This window comes from Chiloscyllium punctatum, chromosome 11 (assembly GCF_047496795.1).
Source record: "Chiloscyllium punctatum isolate Juve2018m chromosome 11, sChiPun1.3, whole genome shotgun sequence".
Lineage (NCBI taxonomy): Eukaryota > Metazoa > Chordata > Chondrichthyes > Orectolobiformes > Hemiscylliidae > Chiloscyllium > Chiloscyllium punctatum.
Window position 1 is genome coordinate 53191877 of NC_092749.1, and position 20266 is coordinate 53212142.

Sequence of the window (20266 nt, forward strand, 5' to 3'; positions counted from 1 at the left end):
GATCTTTGTTACACATCATTACAGGATGTGATTGTAGTGTTATGAGCATACAATGCACTGGTTGAAATATTATCAAAACATCTTACTGGGCTTATTTAATAATGCAAATCAGAACTCAAATCACATACATTTGATTGTAATAATCAGTCGGCATTCGTTTGGAATGTAAAGTACAAATTAATGTAAGTCATTTAGGCACGTTTTTAAAGTGGCTAACATAATTTGCGGAAAAAAAACATGCTAGCGTGAGTATTTGATTCAAAAGAATATAATGTAATGATGACTAAGCCTGCAGGGAGACGAACATAGTGCAAGTTCCTCAGTGATAAGCCCGCCCTTCTAACAGAAGGCACCTTTTCAACAGACTTGGGATTTCTTGGGAGTCTAGTATTGGTTAACGTGATACAGGAAAGACTCATTCAAATTTCATCAATCGTGGAACGATCAACATCATCACTGTAACATTTATTCAGCCAATATGTACTTGCACGTGTAAGTTAATTTAAAAATGATATCTTCATTTAGATTCTGATTCTCAAGTTTAAGTAAGAATTTTCCTGATAATGGTTTGTACAAAGGCCTGAATTTCTTTTTGTTTCGATGAATAACAGAATGCGCTGCGATTTGTTTTCCGCTATGTTGAACCTTGTGGTTTGCCGTAGGAATGATCAGTGGATTGGTGTTAATGCGCAGGTTGTAGTGTTTAGGGTGGCATCGCCCTATTGCCCGGAAGCGGCGGTTTGGGATTGTTGAACTACAACTCCCAGAAGGCCGCACGTGCCGTCGTTGTGCGACCCCTGGACGGAGGTGGGAGGCTGAGACCTGGAATCGGCCGCATTTAAATTCTGATTCCTAAATTTAAAAAAAAATCCCTCTGATAGTTGTTTGTACAAAGGCCTGACCTTTTTTAGTGTTTTAATGTATAACGGAGTGCGCTGCGATTTGCTTTCCGCTTTTTTGAACCTTGAGGTTTGCCGTAGGAATGTTTGGTGGAGTAGTGAGCACGCGTCGGTTGTAGTTTTTTAGGATGGCATCGCCCTCTTGCCCGAAGCGGTGGTGCGGGATTGTTGAACTACAACTCCCAGAAGGCCGCACGCGCGGTCGTTGTGCGACCCCCGGACGGAGGTGGAAGCTGAGGCCTGGAGCCGGCAGCAGTGGGATCGACCAGGGTTTTAATCAGTATTCTGAATTAGTTAATTAGTCACCATTAATATGGGGTTTGATTCGAATATATTAGTTTCCTGTTGGTGACACCGTAAGTGGTGGTTTATATGTTTTTAAATTTATGATCCTTATTACGCCATTGAGTGGTGTCAGCTGTGTTCAGGTGGTAGTGTTGTGGTCTCTGACACACAAGGTTCTCGTTCAAATCCCAAACCCTGGGGGCTTGAGCAAAAAAAAATCAAAGCTGATACACCAGTGCAGTGCTGAGGGAGCAGCGGGGATATTCGTGACACTCACGCCCTAAATCAACACTAATGTTTGGGGGAATGTTGTGTTTCTTGTATTACATCAGTGACTAGCTGCACTTCAGAAGATGTTCATTAGTTCCATAGTGGTTTTAAGATTTTCAATGGTAATGGAAAATACTCTTATCAATTGCAAGTCTTTCATTGCCGGCCTATCACATTTAATCCAGTCTTGAAATGTTACAGCAGAGGATCAAATGGTCTTTTGAAAAACTAAATGGAAGAGCAAGAATTTTTTTTTTTCGCTCAGGCGTTGTTATAGTTCTTGAGGGTCTTGCCCCCTGATCGCTGATTAGTATCCTCAAGCGACCTATATAAACAATTCTTCCAAATGGAGAGAGATGCTTCTCGCCCCTTTTTGGACTATGGTTAACTGCCGAATTGGTTTTACTAGAACTCAGCAGCTAACTACTATTCATAGAGTCAGACTAAGATAATGATTTTGGTTAGACCATATCTTTGATGTATTTTTCACTAATAAATGTAGCTTGATTTGAATTTTCTTTCCTAACATTTTGTCTTGGTAAATCTTATTCAGAGTTCCATGGTCCTTCCAATAATGGAGGCTAATGAATTTGAAGTGGGATGATGGTATATTTTGATAAGCGTTAGTAATTCAGAGGCCCAGGGAATGCTGGTTTAAATCTGGTTAAATGGCAGTTGCTGCATTTTAAATTAATTGAACAGATCTAGAAGTGAAAGCTAGCCTCAGTAAATGGTGACCATAAAATCATCCATTTGATTAGGTGCGTTAGATAATAAAATCTGGTTCCATGTCTGGTTTGGTCGTATGTGACTCCAGAGCTACAACTTTGCGGTTGACTTTTGACTGCTCTCTGAAACGGACTGGAGACAAAAAAAACTGCAGATGCTGCGATCCAAACAGGCCTGCCTGTCTACTCTGAAATGAACTAGCAAGCCATTCTGTATCAAGCAAAAGGGAAAAGTCCAAACAACACTGCAGGTATACCTGCACTAAATGGACTACAGCAGACCAGACGGCAACTCACCACCTGTCCTATTCCTTCCAAAGGGCAATTAAAGTTTGATAACAACTGGCAGTGATACCAATATCCCATGAAAGAATAAATGAAATAAATATTTACTATGACTTGTTTTTTTTTGTTTTAATTTATTTGTGTATATTGTCTTGTGGGTTTGATTCAGTAGCATCTGGAAGAACAGTTTCTGCTGCAGTTCTTGAAGAATGAATATCAACCGATTCACACCTTTTGGGTACTCTGCTAGGCTGAATACACAGAATTTAAGAGGGTAGGAACTTGCTTAGTGTTAATATCCACATTAGTATAATCTTTAGAGTGGAAAGGCCTTACAAATTAGCATAAATGGTGGCACTTTATGGTGCCTGCCACTATGTTTTTCTTCCTCTTGCTAGTCATCTTAGAGTCATAGAGATGTACAGCATGGAAACAGACCCTTCGGTCCAAGCCGTACATGCCAACCAGATATCTCAACCCAATTGAGTCCCACCTGCCAGCACCCAGCCCATATCCCTCTGAAATTGTTGAGCTAACGGGGTGCAGCTAACCCGGAGTGTTTCTGGGCAGTGAGTGACAGTAAACTAATGTGAGGCTGAGATATCATTGGTACACTTTAGCTTAAGTGCTTAAAATCAAAGAGAATGGGAATCCCAGCTAATATTTCTTTCTCAATACAATTTTGGACAATGCAATTTTTCCTTCCATGCAGTTTGGTGTGGACAGCATACCAATCCTTTATTAAACTAATACACAGAATATGAACAGAAAAGAAAAGGGTGAAATTACAAAAGTAAACTGATTATGCAATTAGAATGACTGGTTAATACAACACACATATTATGTGGTTTCCACTAATCCATATTTGTTTTTTTTTGTTTATTTTATACTATAAGCAAGTGCTCCCTATTTAAACATAGATATAGAATGTAGAAATAAGAACAAAACAATGACTCAGCACGTCTGATAGCATCTGTGGATTGAGAAGCTGTTAATATTTTGGCTGAATATTGCTTTACCAGAATGGTAGATTTTGATTATGTTCATCAGTTTCAAGTTATATATTGGTATTATATAAATAATATACTAGTTGAAACATCTTTTAATCTCAGTTACATTTTAGCTGTGTCGACGTGATAAAAATACAGAATTTCCTACAGAATTTAACATCTACCTGGCCGGTTTAAACGACTAAATTAGTAGTCTGCCCTGCTAGTAACATGAGATCCTTGTCAAAATGAAAGTTAAATGGCCTGAATTTAGTAGACTCTGCTAAACTGAGTTACATGACAGCTAAAAATAACTTGGATTTTGAGAAGTGTATTATACATCCCTGGGCATTTTTAAGACTTTAACATTGTTAAAGTACTGGCATTTACACAGTCCTTTCTACAGCCTCAAAATATCCCACAGTACTTTGGGATTGATCAAGTACTCTTGAAATTAAGTCACTGTTTAGGGTGTAAGAAATGTAGTGACAGTCAGTTGCACACATCAAGATCTCACACACAGCAGTATAATAAACAGATTTTGTTTTTAAGTTTTAATTGTTTAGAAGCACATGCTATGATTGGATTAAAGCAAAACCTCAGATTTGATCATGACTTGCAATATATTTTTCTTCAAATCAATTTTTTTTGGTTGTGCAGTAAGCTCCTCGCATATTGCGTTTTCATGTTTGCATGTTCACTCTGTAAACCTCTTACAAAGGTCATTACTGAGTTCTGTGAATAGCATAGGCATCAGAGTCCTTTCCTTTGAGGTATAGGCAGTATTGGGGTGGTAAATTTTGTATCCTCCCATGCCTTAAATAAACACCAATTTAATTTAAAAGGTGTAGATAATCACCCAACACTTACATTGCGGTTTTCAAAAGGGATAAAAATTGACAAAATTTCATTTAGATTAGCTGCTTGGAAAAATGCCAAACCTGTAAAGATGTAGACAGATTTGCACTAACTTCTTATTTCTGTTGAGCCTGCCACCAGCAGTAAGAAGAGGATTTTAAAAAGATTTTTGAGGAGAATTTATGGCACAAAAAGGGCAAGAAAACACTATTCTATCCATTAGTGTTGCCCCTATCTTTGCTACCATGCTCAGACGTCTACAATGCATGCTCCAGGAAAAGATATGAATAATTTGTGGTACTTTTGGAAAGAAGTGAGGCACATCAATTCCAGTGCTGTAATGCAAACATACATTGGCAGCACCATATTTTAATTTGATTCCTTGCATATGGAGTTTTTTTTTGCAGTCCCCCATCCTTTCATAACTTTTATATTTTCTTTAATTACATCTTCACGATCAATGTATGCCCTCTAATTTGATATTTTCTTCATTCCTGCACTGATTAAAGTATCAAGTTTTGAAGGTAAATTTAGAAATTAGATCTTCAAAATTGATTTATACTGCACACTGCCCTACAAATTCTTATAATAATTAAATAGATTAACCATTAATACAATGATATAAAGGCCTCTGGATGTATTTAAACATTACAGTATTTATCTATTTGCAAGTTGAGTAACTTTGTTATAACTTATTAATCTTAGAAGTATGATAAAATCCATTAATGTGTTTTAATAAGGTTTTGCACCTGCTATAAGTTATGTTGTTTATTAGTTTTTCATGAAACATTAAGGGGGTAATTTGTGTTTTCCAGGCACCACATGCTTACTCATCATCTACAGAGCTTTGGCAGGAGTTGCATTGTCCGCTCAGAGATCCCGCATTGGTTACATAGGACCTCGTTCTTTCCCTGTCCTCGGTGGCCATCCAGTTTTGCTCCTGAAACTTTAAGCCTGCATGGTTTTGGAAATTACTTCCCATTCCACTGGAGACCACCTTTTCATTGGAGACCACTTTGTCATAGTAACCCACTGGTCACCTTTCACAGTAATTCATGGACAGGAGGCAGATCTTTACACCAAGGCTTGAGTTCTTACTCAATAAATCAATCACCTGGTTGTTCCATGGAGCTGGTTGACAGTCAGCCTCAAACTAAACGAAGAAAGTATTCCCAACCAAATCAGGAAGAACAGAGCCCTACAGAATCAGAAAATGGAAGTCGTGCAACTAACAAAAATACTGGCCGTGTTACTTTTCCTGGAAATGAAATGGAAAATTCACGTGTCTCCAACGTGATTGAAGATCAAGAAACTCAGTGCACAAAAGGTAATACTGTTTATAAAGTTTAATCCAGAGAATTAGTCTTGATTTAAAATATGAAGGCAAGTAATAACTTATGGCATCTATAAAGGTAATCGTAATTCCATTTGAAGTATATTTGTCTGTTAGAGCAAAAGAGTTTCATTGTCCCATGGTCTACAATAGAAGCTGGTGTGACCAATTAAAATAACTTGGTAAGTTACTATCCCCTTTTTGGATTGGGGGTTTACTCTGCATATCAACACAGCAAGGCTCCCAAATATTTATTTGTACATAACACACTTACTCAGAACACAAATAGAATCTTATACTCAATAAGATTTATACTCCAGTGATCACGTGTTTGGGGTTGCCTGGGCTTGTATTCAAGTCAGATTGAGGGAATGATCAGTTCCATTCCTCTGGCCTCCAAGTAGTGATCAGCCTATTTAATCCTGAGCCAGTGAGTTATCATATTGGACCATAACTCCTTGTACCTGGCTCTATGCTTTCCACAATACGATCAGAGGTCAAACCTGTCTTCTTGAGACTTAGCAATCAGCCACTTACCAGATTGGCGGAGCGATGGGCTATACATCTATTGATCTTATATAACTAGTTCCCTGTTTTCAACCATCACGCTAACAAAACAATAATCTTATCTCTACCAACTTCTCAGTTTCAAAACAATCAGCCTGTATAGTGCACTCGTTACAAATTTAACAATAACTTTAATCATATCAAGTCAATAATGAACCTTGTCTAGAGCACTGTCTTGCAGGTGTTTGTCCATTCAGGTACTTTAACAATAGCACAATTACACCATGTTAATCGTGTTACAGGCTTGGAATCAAGGTAGTCAGACCATGGGATTTAAAGAGCACTTAAACTTTGATCACAGCAAACTAGCATCATGGGAATCATTACAAGTTAATGTGATCAGTTGAACTTGATATTCAAGATTTAACCTGTTCTCTCCCCCATGCCCTAAAAATGAAGCTCTCTTCATACTTTTATTTCTTTGTTTAAGTTGCATGTTATTTGTGTACATCACTTTCCCCTTCACGTGTCAAAACATGCACAGGGGCAATAGGAAAAGGGGGGAATCACTCACACAGGCCCACATCTATTTCCAAAAACTCCACCTGATACTTTTTGATTTTTGAGACTATTTTTTCAGTCTTATTAACTCCTTTATTAGTTAACACAGCCACATAATAATGTTACTTGCTGTCCATGTGTTGATGGTGTGACGCATTTGAATTCTCACAGAAGCAGAATTAGAAGAGTTCATCAATGTCATCAATAATTATCAATCCTCCATTAAGTGTGAAGCCATAGCATGCAGGAGGAAGACATTGTTTTACTAGAGTTAAATTCAGGCAGATATGTTAGCAACAAATTATTTTTGCAGAGTGACTGACATACACTTCTACACACAAAAAGCCAGCACCATAAAAATTGTAGATTGATGAAATCGCAGCAAATGCATTTCTATCATATGTTTAGATGGAGGAAATTTCTGCTCATTCATTATTGGATGTTGGACTAGCAGTGTGACAAATAGAAACATTTGGGAGGTTCCAGGAAAGGTCGCAGTGAGTTGGAGTTGATTGTCATCTGTATGTGCAGAACCTGAAGTTTATTCAGTCTGTATCGCCAGTTGGCAGCATGTGAATAAGAAAACACGTTGCCCTGTGATAGATCATTCAGGAACTCCCAAAATAATGACATAGAATTGAGAAGAGAAGCTTTTGCATGTTATCCTCTAGCTATAGTTTGAAGGATGAGAACAGAATCTAGCAAAGGCGGTTCCACCTAGCTGAACAATAGAGTTGGAGAATACTGTGGTTCACTGTATCACAAGGATAAGGCGGAATAGTTTACCATGGTCATAATTACAAATGTGTAATTTGTGCTTTGATAAAGACCATTTCAGTAACAAGGTCGTTGCTAATGATTATTGATTATCATTAAAAGATTTCTTGTGCTTGAAGTGACAACATAACTTCCTGTGTGAGTTTAGTTTATATCTACCATACAGATGCAATAGCTTTCTAACAGTTGATGCATTCCAACCATGAGGCAGATAATGCAATGAGAATATGTATAGGGTACAAGCAGGCAGGGAAAGAGTTAAGTTCTGGGTTTTGTGAAACAAGAGGTTCAGCTGAGCATGACTCAGGTCAGATAAGAATGGGGTGCTGGAGGCAAGGGTAATGGGTTAAAAAAGTGGAAAAGCATTCATTGTGTAGAGCCATTTAACAAGATGAAGGAGCATTCAGTATGTCACATCAGTTAACAAGGTGAAAAGTATTCATTATGTGAAGCCAGTTATTCATTGTGTAACAACAGATGGCTTAATCTTTCCGACTGATATTCGTTGATTGTAATGGCCACCCAATTAGTATGTATGTTGCCTTATCTGGATGCTCCTCCCTGTAAAATGACCATATAGTTCATTGAGAAACTGCTGTTCCAGAGAAGACCGTGAACTCATGCCCCTGTGCACATGGGCGATCATTCTCTTTTCCCTCCAGGGCCCAGAATAAAAATAAAGGAGGTAAAACTATACTATGTCTCTGAGCATTTTGCTTTGACTGGGGGGTGGCGGGGTGTGAAGGGGGAACGGGACAACAAAATGCTAATGGGAAAGATACAGCAATTTAGATAGTGAGCTTTGAGGTAGGCATTTAATCTTGCCTGAAGTTGCTGAACTATTTACACATAATTAACAGAATAGCACTAACCTCACCAGTAATTTCATCATTACCTGGCTTACTCTATCTGCAAATACATTTTTGAAGTAAATGTTTCTTGACTGCCATCATAACTATGAAGATTCATTCCTGTTAACAAATGTTTTTGTCCTCTTGGTTGTTGAGATTCAGTAATCTTGTGAGTTTATAGTATTCAGATTCTGAGCAGAATCATTTTTTTTTCTTTTTCCACCTGCTTCCCAATCTCAAACTATGAGAGAAAATCTGACTCACAAAACATGGTGACCCAGACCAAATATACAGTTGGTATATTTATGGCAAGTGAACTTGTAGTGTCTTTCTGAAAACTCCCATCTTCGGGCTAAACAAAGTTGCACCCCAAAAATGTGCTTTTGCTTAATGTTTATAAAATTCTGGCAAGGTTGTGAGAGCACTTTTTCAACTAACTGACCAACTAGTCACCAAAATTATAGTTACAAATGGATGCTAAATCTTTAATTGTGCAATTGCTACTGAAAAAAGCTTCTGTGAATAGTATTTGTAAGTGAAGACTAAGAAATCAGATTGAATAGCTGTCAAAGTTGATTTGGCTACCAGTCCCTAGATCAATTATTTTGGTGAGTTTTGAGAAGGTTTGTATCTCGGTTGAGGTCTGGATGTAGGTTTGCTCACTGGGCTGGAAGGTTCATCTTCAGATGTTTCATCACCATACTGCATAACATCCTCTGTGACCCTCCGGACGAAGCACTGTGGATTTTTCCTGCTTTCTATTTACAAGTTTGGGTTTCTTTGGGTTGGTTGGCGATGTCATTTCCTGTGCTAGTCATTTCGTGTTCTTTTTCTCAGGGGGTTGTAAATGGAGTCCAAGTCAATGTGTTTGTTGGTAGAGTTCTGGTTGGAATGCCATTCTCTCTCACTAGTATCCTTACATACAGATGAGGAAGGACACCACTTTAAATGAGACAACACATCCATCCTAGGACAAGCCAAACAGAGACACACACGCAAATTCCTGAAATCATGGCATTCCAACCGGAAGTCTATCAACAAACACGTTGACTTGGATTCCATTTACCATCCCCTGAGAAAAAGAACAGGAAATTACACCACCATTGGAAATGGCATCATCAACCCAAAAAAACCCAGACATATAAATAGAAAGTAGTGCTTCGTCCAGAGGCCCAGTGATGATGTTACCTAGTATGGTGACAAAATGTCTGAAAATGAACCTTCCAGCTCAGCGAGCAAACCTACATCCAGGTTACTTTGGTGTGGGTTATAGTGTCCATTTTGAATGTAGTTCAAAATAAATTTCGTTTCTTAAGGGGTTGGAGTACTTAAATGTATTGGGCTTCATGACATAATGTGAGTAAAGGAACCCAAGTTGTTGTTTGGGTGGATATGTTTGCCCTCCTTTCCATTCTCTCTGCTGCTGTATGCCATTTGGTGCAACTGCTTCTGTAATAAGGATGCTGTGCTTTGCCAACTTTGCCTTTGAGGTCTTCAAAAATGTCTTATAACTATCAAAAGTACTAGTACCTTCGAAGGAAACCACAGTGTTCAGTTAAGTGTAACAATACTATGCGGTTCAGTAACGCCACATATACTTAGCTGTTGCATCTCCAATGCATGCACCATCACTTGCTGCAGTGTACTAACATGCCTGCATCTAATTTTGATTTTGAGCATTTTAATGTAATGTCAAGAAATATGGAAAAGGGCTTAGCTAAATGTTTGAGATTGTGTATGGCTCAGTTAACAAACATGTTGGTAACGTGATGTGAGAGTCTTAACCTGCAACCTAGGTTGTCTTATCTTTTTGGATTTCTATTTGGGTACCCCGTGGTTAGTGGAGTGAATAGTGGGCTTCCATTATTGACTCAGGATCTGGGACTTTGCTTGTGATGTGATGATAGTCATTAACCTAGGTATGATCTACCAGGTTTATTTAGAGATAGCACTTGGTTTTCTGTGAGCAGTTCATACATCAATTGTTATGCCATTTGGGGAGGTACGTATAAGGAATCCCTCAGAAGTTTTAAGTTGTACCTAGTTATACATTTAATGGAATGATGTTATGTGTGCGCTACAAGTGTCCAGAAAGGATGATATCAAGTCTTGGTATTGCTTAGACATTTTATGCTTTTTAAATTTAGAGCTTTTAACAAAGTAGTCCAACAATAGTTCAAAATGCACAATGCAAATAAATACCAGATAGGGTTTGGATATTTTGAGAACTATGATTGAAAAGAGAGATTTTGTAATGGCTTTAAAGAATGACTGTGATGTGAATGCATTCCAAGAACAGGACCAGTTCTTCTGAAGGCTACAGTGTTAGGTTCTTTTCTCAAGGTTTCACACACGAGATGCAATTCCCACACACCAATTTATGCAAACAGTTAAAAGTTATTAAAGCTTGTACAGGCTAGATGACCTCTTTGACCCTCTTTGCAGGCATGCAAACTCGAGTCAAAGAGAGACCCTGAACAAAGAACACATCCTTTTATACAGGTCAGTTGGCAATGCTTTCAGATACTCTGGCCACTCCGCCATAGTCACATGCCACTCAAAACAACTCCCAGCCACTCCCTCACAGTCACACATTACCCCAAGTACATTGGTTGGATGAGATCATCTTTGGAGATAATGTAAATATAAATGCCCTAATCTTGGGGAATCATTATGCAGATGATTTCCTGACTCTGCTTCCCCAAGACAATGTAGGCACGACACAACTAGCTTTGGGAGATGGTTATGAAGGCATTTCTGAATGGAAGGCACTGAATGATAGTTTAATTTGATAATAGTAAGGGAGTAGTAGCAAATTTCTGTCTAAATTGAATGGGAGTCATCCACATTCCTGCATGAATGTCATCCCCACACACTTTCAGAATGTTCAGTCAGTGCAGTTTAACCCTTTGATATTACATTAGTGTCCAGAGAGATATTACAAGTTAATCTTCTAACATAACATTCCATCCTTTTGTCATTCCATGATAACCACCTCGATGACACTACAAGCTTTCATAAGACTCTGACAACCAGTATTTAAGCAAGTTATTGATATACAACATGCAATCTTTATAACAACAAAAATTACTCACCCATGCAGTAAATAGAACTTGCAGAATCCTCCCACGTGGAAAAAAAGTTCACCAATAAAGTTCTTAATCCACAGTCCATAGTGATCAGTCCACCCCCTTCAAGTCGAGTGGCAATGAGCCAGTTATCCAAAATTTTCTTCAGTAAAGTCCACCCTGAAAACAAAATTCAGTTTGTCTTTGCCCACCACTCCTTAATTCTTGGTAAATGGCAGTTAAATGGTTAAAAAACTAATAGACTTCCATCATTGCAGAGATGCTTCACATGGAGGATACTTCAGATGGAGTGAGAAATGCAGCAGCTGCAACTGCAGCAACAGCGTGGGTGAATGCATCATTCTTTCGCTGCGTCTGCTCCCACTCTGCTGTAAAGTGTAACAAAGCCAACTGGCCGTTGTGATGTTAGCTTCATCAGTGAACCGTCATATTCCTTAAATGATTGAAAGACAAGGTAAAGCTCATGTGGTTTAATGTCCATAGGAAGGCCACTGACAAAAAGCGTACAGACCACCTCTTCACCATCGTTAGTTTCTTCACTTTTCATGCTCATGACGGTGGAGCTGATTGGATCAGGTTGTGGGGGGGAGGGTGGTGCTCTGAAGGTGTGCTTTACCAGTGAATGGAGAAACTCTAGAGACAATATTAGCTACTGAAAGTATCTTTGCATTTCCTCTCTCATTCCTTCCTTTCCAAGGTGGCTATCAGTGTGATAACAGTCACACATTTAACTACACTCAATTGTGTCTGCCTATTCCAACATTCTCAGTCGTCTTGAAGTTTGGTACTCGTTCACTATGACATTATCAAGTTTTATACAATCCATAGTCTTCTAAATTTTACTGCTTAAACAATTCAGTCATTTATAAACAACAGTCAATGGTCCTAAAATCAAGCTTTTGGGTATCCCATTCATGTTATTCAATTTTTTTTTCTTTTTACCAAATTAATACTTGGCTAATGTGAAAGCTGTCTGGAAAAGTAGTTCAATAATCTAGAACAGCAAGAAAACAACAAAATGTTTCCTGTGCTTAAGCCATTTAAGAGGCAGTTTCAGTTCAGTTTTAAATCTCAACTATTCATGGGAAACAAATGCAGAATATATTAAGATATGTTCTCCAAATAAAACTTTCCAAATAAAATAGTCAGAATTTCAGTGGCAACTCTGGTAGAGATTAACATTCTTTGAATTTACAATATGAAGGGGGCCAATGAAGTCTTAACAATAATTGAAAGAACTTAAACAGCTCAGCTTCAAGTTCTAATATTCTCTAAAATCTTTGCAAAACATCAAAATTAAAATGCCGTCTTCTTTTTGTGAACATTCTGCATTTTAAAAAAAAAGCAAAGATAATTTAATACAATAATCTCATCTGGCTAAGGCATGACCACTGACACAATTGTTTTCTTAATTAGGCATTCTAGAATTTCAGACAAATCAGGGGTTCAATGACCTCAATCAATTTATTTTGAGGTTTCAAGTTTGATCATTTTAAAAAGGACATAATATTGTACAATTTTAATTTAAAAACAAAATCTGCCCTATTATGTAGCCCACATGACACATTGAATTGAGATTCTGATTCAAACAAGGCTAAACAGTCAATTAAAAGGATTTTCTAAACCAGGATTTTAACAAACCAAAATATTTAAATATCAAACACTTCCAGTATGCCATAATTTACATTGAAACTTCCTTTTTTCAACCCAAGTGCTAGTACAACCTTAATTTCAGTGTTTCTCTTTTTTTCCATTCTCTCAATGAAATTACACTTTTATAAAAAGAGAAATCCCTTGCAGTTGACCACACGGCACCGCAGTCCAAGCCCTCTTCCCCCCAGAACAAAGACACATCGAGTTGAGTCCATAGCTCAGAAACCGAGACTCTCACAACAAAAACCTGGACAAAGCTTCCCGTCAGTTAACGCACTTCATTGTCAGGATCTGAGCAAATCGGCTCCACTTTCTCCCACATTTCCCAGTGACCCATGCTGTCCTAACAGTTCTTCTCAGGGGAGGTATGGGGGATAAAGGCGATAACTCTAAGAAAGGGGGTGTGTGGAGAATAAAGACGATAACTTCAAGATGTACCAGATTCTAACAATTTTTATTCCTGCTCTGGAGCCTCAAACCTCATGTTTATAGAGGACTTTAAACTCCTTTTTCCCCTTGAGGACTTAATCCCTTTCTCACTTTACTTTTCATGGGGACTCAAACCCCATTTTTAGTCTTTATGTCTGGAGACTCTAACCCCGATTTAACCCTGGGACTCTAACCCCAATCACAACTTGGTGTGCAAGTGTGTGATTGACCTCAAAGATTCCGTCACTACCAAGTCACAGCAGATGAGGGGTCGATTAAGTATTAAATTTAGAGAGAGAGATCAAGGTGAAGCTTACCTTGTGGGCGCATCCATCTCACGCAACCAATACTCTGATGAACAATTATTCAATCCACCTGGAAGCTCCGTATATGTTGGAATCCCACCACTGCCACCATATGTTAGGTTCTTTTCTCGAGGTTTCACACACGAGATGCATTTTGCACACACCAACTTCAGCAAACAGTTAAAAATTTATTAAAGCCTGAACACGCTGTGTGACCCTTTAACCCTCTTTGCAGGCATGCAAAATCGAGTCAAAAGAGAGACCCCGCACAAAGAAAACACATCACTTTTATACAGATCAGTTGGCAATGCTTACAGATACTCTGGCCACTCCCTCACAGTCACACGTTGCCCCAAGTACATTGGTAAAATGAGATCATCCTTGGAGATAACACAAATATAAATGCCCTAATCTTGGGGAATTGTTATGCAGACGATTTCCTGACTCAGTGATCCCCCAAGACAATGCCGGTGTGACATACCTAGCTTTGGGGATGGCTATGATGGCATTTCTGAATGGAAGGCACTGAATGATAATAGTAGGGGAGTAGTAGCAAATGTCTGTCTAAATGGAGTGGGAGTCATCCACATTGCTGCATGAATGTTGTCCGCGCACACTTTCAGAATGTTCAGTCAGTGTAGTTTTAACCCTTTAATATTACATTCATGTCCAGAGAGAGAGATTCCCATTTAATCTTTTAACATTACAGCAATACCCACCAACAGGATCAATAGATGGAGGAGGACTTAATGACTTAAATATTGGAATCAAATCAATTAAATATTTGATGGTTGTAGAGATGGAGGAGTGTAAGGAGTTCAGGTTTCATAAAGGCCATTGAGGGCATTTTGAGTTTTTTTAAAAAATGAGGACCTGGATTTTTGTTGAGTTGGGTCAACTTCAGAGACTTTTAAAAATGGTGGATAGGACGGATTCTGAGATTCCCATCTTCATTTCAATTTCGGATTTGGGATAAGAATTTGGATAGCTTGCCTATACACTGCGCCCACAAACTGGCTGCTTCCATTGCAGGGGTAAGCACCTTGGGCATTAAATGCACTCCCATGATTTTATTGGACACTAGGCAGTTTCTATAGGATACAATGTTCATGACCCGTGAACCAATTCTGAATTCAGGAACCTATTAATAAGTAAGCATAAAACGTCTTACACTACCCCTTGAATTGCTTCTTACATACTCGTGTGCCACCCCCACCCCTAGCCCCAGCCCAATGCTCCATGCCCATTCAATTAGTATGCTTTATTTATGAAAGGTAGCCATATAACAATAGTGACAAGTGTTTAAAATACCTAGTGAAATGAAAAGTATCTGGAGGTGCGCTATTGTTCTTACAATCCTATAAAACCAGACACAGCTATTCACAGGATCAGTAACAGAAGCTTTACTCTTTCTCATACTGCTTATTTTTGTCCAAATAAGCCCACATATTGAAACATTATATCAAAGGAAGAAGAATTTATTTTCACTGTATGAAGATGTCAGTCATCAAAGCTAACGCTGTCATTTTAAATTGTGCAAATAGACCGTTGCTGAGCTGATTATGCTAGTGGTTCTTGAAACTCTCCCAAGCATTCACGACAAGGCTATTTAGCAACTGCATTAATAAAAACATATGGTCAGATATCTCGTTCGTGATGTGGCCTCATAAGTTTCAAAAGAATTACTCCGTTTTTGAAATGGTTAATTACTTTCAAAGAATTCAACAAGACTTAACTTTGAGAATCAGTAACGTTTATGTGATATTTTTACCTTGACCTTCACCACTACCTCTCTTGGGTCCTCCATTATTTGTGGATTATCGTGCTGCTTATCTGATATTCAGCACTGGATGAGCAAAAAATGAAAGTATCATAAAGAATGAAGCCACTGTTTTTGGCCCCACTGCAAACCTTGTTCCTTGGATACCAACTCAGTTTCTCTCCCTGGCAACAATCTGAGATTGTTTGTTCACAATTTTGGTTTTGTATTTGACCCCAAACTGACCTTGCAATCACAGGTTTGCATCATTATTACGGCACCTGTTTCCCCCTCTATAACATTGTATAATTTTGCTTCTGTCTTATCTCACCAGCTTGTGAAACCATCAATATATATTCCAACACACCCAAGGCTTGTCTCCCACATTCTATCCTGTGTAAACTTAAGTTTATTCAAATTCTGCTGTCTTTGTAATAATTCAGACTAGGATCCATTCACCAGTGATCCCATTGCTCACTTTTTAAAAACATTTGGTCATGAAAAAATATTGTTACTGGCTGGGGCAGCACTAACTGCCATCCCCTAATTGCAATAGCGAAAGTGAAAGTGAGCAGCTTTCTTGAACTACTGCAGTTCTTAGGATGTAAGGTTCTTAGTCCTGTTAGGTAGGGAGTGCCAGTAATTTGGTCTAGTGACAGTGAAAGGACAGTAATTTAATTCAAAATTATGTCAAGCAGTGTCTTGATTTTTATAAGTTTCACTCTTGTTCCCAAATATCTCCATATCTCTTCCGTACCACTATAATTTCCAGCTCCAGTGACCACTGAGGTATCTGTTCTTAGCTAATTCTAGCCTCTTAGACATCCTGGAATTGAATCTTTACACTATTTGTGGCAATCCCCTTCAGTTTCCTCAGCACAAAGCTTTTGGAATTCCCTAGCTTAAACTGCTCCATCTCTTCACCTTCCTTTCTTCTTCAAATTACTCTTCATAATTTGTGCTTTGATCAAGCTTTTTGACAACTGATGCCTCCTCATGTAGCTCAATGTTATATTTTGCTTTATGATATTCCAATGAATTGTCTTGGCATTTTATTATGTTAAAGTTCAGTGTAACTATGTTATCACTTATGTGACGATATGATAGTAAACTAACTGTGCCAAGCTACTTCCTTATTAAAGCTGCTGCGGTTCATCCAAACTTAAACTCCAGGGTCTAGAATTCAACGAGATTAATGTTAGTTTATTAGGTTTTATATTTACAAGACTTTTTCATTATTTCTCCAGCAATTGCCTTTTTCATCCAAGAGTAGATCTGTTTTCAGATTAAGAGATGTGTGCATAATATCCAAGGTGGGTGCGTGTTTCTCCTTTCTCTCTCTGTGGGAAATGAGAAGTTGTTGGCTTCTCCTATTTATTGCAACGTGCCTGAAACCACAATGATATATATCTTTAAGAATTCATCACTACAAATTGAAGTTTTCTCAACTATGCCGATTAAGATATCATGTAATAACTAGGATCGCAATGAAACATTGGCATATAACATTGTTGTCTAATTCTAATATAAAATTCTGTTATTTAGTTTTTCTCATTTGTAATCTCTTTCCAGTAGGGGCAGTGCATAGGAAATGGGAGGATTTTACTTCATTATACAAGAGCGATCAAGGTACTAGTGAATCAAAAGAGACTTCGAATGGAAAACAGAAGGAAGGTTTTGATTTTTCAGTGATGTCGTACAATATTCTGGCGCAGGATTTGTTGGAAGACAATAGCCATTTGTATAAACATTGCAGTCAGTCCTTGTTGCAATGGGGATTCCGATTTCCCAACATCCTTAAGGAATTGAAACAGTTGGATGCAGATGTAAGTAGTTCAATTAAATGCATTCCTATACATCTTCCTAAAGGCTTAATGTATGTGAGTTTCATGGTGATGTACCATACAAACCAGAAAATTCCTAAAGCTGATGTCTGCTCAGTCAACAGGAAGGAGGGAAAGCTAATTTGCCTCCATTTCCCAAACCTAAACAAGATTCTTGCTCATTTCTGATCACTCATCCAGACTGAAAAGGTGCAAAAATGTAGCTACAGGTAAGGACAGGGTTGATTGGGCTTTTGAGTACCCCCAGATGATGCAAGAAATTGGAATTTACACTAAAAATAAAAGTTACTCAAGTAGGCACAGAACACCTGTGAACTTGCCTGTATATCCAAATAAAAGTAACATATTAAAGGAGACAACAAATAAAGAAAGGAAAAATGGTTGTGAGTGGGATATGTAGAAAGAGACACTTGCAGATGTTCTGTAGAGTGCACTGTACTATTGACTGAGAAAATATTATTTTAACTAACCTGCCCAGACATATTCTACACACCTCTGAAACAGGTGGAACTTGAACATGGCCCTTAGAGCCTGAATATAATAAAACACTGAATTCTGGTTGCTGAAAATGTGAAACAAAAGCAGAAATAGTTGAGTAAGCTCAGTAGTCTTATATGCCTGTGGAGAGCAAACAGAATTAGCGTTAAAATGTCCAGTGACCCTTCTTCAAGACTGGCCTGAAGGCAGAAACACTACCACTGCTCTACAAGAGCCCTGACTGGTAGAATTATGCCCCTTCACATTTATTGACTTCTTATTCTTAAACGTGAATATTTATTTAGGGAAGAGGAGCAGGTGTTATTTGTGCCAGTGTTATAGCTTGATTTGAAAACTGTTTAATGAGGACAGAAACATGGGAATCGAGTCCAAGACTAGATCAGGATCATATGGTCTGTTCATCCCTTTTTTAAAATATTATTATCATTTTTCACAAAACGGAAAACAAATGCTTAAAATATTGGGTGAAATGTGTATCTTGCAACCAAAAACAGAAACTGCCAAAGAAACTCAGCAAGTCTGGCAAAATCTGTGGAGAGAAAGCAAAGTTAACATTTTGAGTCCAATGACCCTGAAGATCCCTACACCACAAGAACCCTGGCTGGCAGTCTTATCCCCATTCATATTCATTCTGTTCCTATTCTTAAATTTCAATTTTCCTTAAGAGAAGGAGAGCAGATGCAAATCGAGCTGTTACTTATGCCAGTTGTATAGCGTGTTCTCAGTTCTGAAGAAGGGTCAGTAGACTGAAGCGTTAACTCTGCTTTCTCTCCACAGATGTTGCCAGACCTGTTAATTTTCTCCAGTAATTTGTCTTTTGTTTCAGATCTACTCTTTGTTTTATATTTGTGTAATTTGCAAATTGTTTTCCAGGTGCAAGATGCATGCCAGTTTAAAACTGAGAGGAGCAAACAGATAAATGGATCAATACTTTAAAAGTTAAAGGTTTAATTGTTCAATGCCTTGTATTTGCACACATAGAAGCAACAAATCAAGTATTAGAAGTGTGTAACAAATCTTTCAGTATCTCAGCTTATGTAACATCAAATGGATATGTCAGTATTTTGTTTACAGATGCTTTTATCAGAACTGGAAACTAAATAAATTAGATCCTTTTTTATAAAGACCATAACAGAATGGGGAGCTCATGTATGCCAACTAAGAACTATAGAATGATACATTACGAAATGAAGCTAATTGATTGTCATATCTGCACTAATGCTTTGAAAGAGCTATTCAGTTAGTCCACTTCCCTGCTGTTTTTCCGTACAATTTTTTCAGCTTTAAATATTGAACCAATTAACTTTTACAATGTATTGTTGAATCTATTTTTTCCATCCTTTCAGGCAGTGCAGTCCAATTCATAAAATCTTTCCTTTTATCTTCTTGTTGTCTGTGGTCTTTTTGCCTGTTATCTTACACCTGTGCCCTCTGGCTGTTAATCCTTCTACCACAGGAAACAGTTTCAACTTATTTACTGTTTTCAAACTCTTTCCTAATTTCAAACAGCTGTATCAAGTCTTAACCTTCTTCTAGGACTTCTTCACATAATTGAAGAAGTCCTAGAAGTCCATCCCTTGTACAAACGTTGTGTGTCTCTTGCACTCCTTTTCTAAGACTTGATGTCATTTCTGAATCGTGATGCCCAGAATTTGGTACACTGAGGGGCATTTGAATATGGTAATATGCTACAGTAAGACTGAATGCATAGGGGGCTTGCATCAGATTGTAATGCATTATCTATCAGTGGGTTTTTAACCAGCCACTGAATTTACATTCGATTTCCAGATTTCCCAAAGGACACTTGATGGATTGGAGCAGTTGGGGAGCAAAGGGATTGTCATTGTGGAGTCACAAACGTGCAGGTCTTTGCCTCACTGTACTGATTTGTCTTTAGATCTAATGCCTATGGGAGGAAAAAAATAACCCTGCTAATGAAATCATGAAGATGTATCTGGAGACTGATAGGAAAAATGCAATTTTACGCATAGCCTACGACTTACTATCACTTCTCTTCCTGGTAGTCCTGCTAATCAGATGTTCACCATCTGACCATTCAGTATGTGCCATTACCTTCTCTTGAAATTTCCTGTTCCTTCCTTTCAGGTAAAGAGAGCACAGAACAAACTAGATAGAGAATCAGTATTGTTTCTCCAGTAATCTTGATATTTCTATAGGTGAGAAGAAGCCTGAAATTAGCAGTTTTGACAGGCAGGCCAGGAGCTGGCATTCAGAGATGGCGACCTCCCAACTAGTTGATGATGAAATTAAGTAACGGCTACATGGCATATAAAGTTCACCTATGATCACTCTTATGAAATACATTCTTTCACATATTTAACAAAA

At 38.1% G+C, this 20266-nt stretch overlaps 1 protein-coding gene across 4 annotated transcripts in view; it reads left to right on the forward strand.

Annotated features, from left to right (window-relative positions):
- Window positions 1–342: 342 nt before the first annotated feature.
- The window catches only part of angel2 (angel homolog 2 (Drosophila)), a 51228-nt gene continuing 31304 nt past the window's right edge, over window positions 343–20266 (forward strand). The window contains exons 1-4 of one of the 4 annotated variants that reach the window (XM_072580802.1): window positions 1101–1255; window positions 2637–2741; window positions 5130–5641; window positions 17151–17404. In XM_072580802.1, coding sequence (XP_072436903.1) covers window positions 2677–2741; window positions 5130–5641; window positions 17151–17404 — 831 coding nt within the window. In that variant the 5' untranslated portion in view covers window positions 1101–1255; window positions 2637–2676. Of the gene's footprint in view, window positions 493–1096; window positions 1256–2636; window positions 2742–5129; window positions 5642–17150; window positions 17405–20266 lie in introns of those variants that run through there. The other 3 variants (XM_072580803.1, XM_072580804.1, XM_072580805.1) reach the window with 3 other exon arrangements.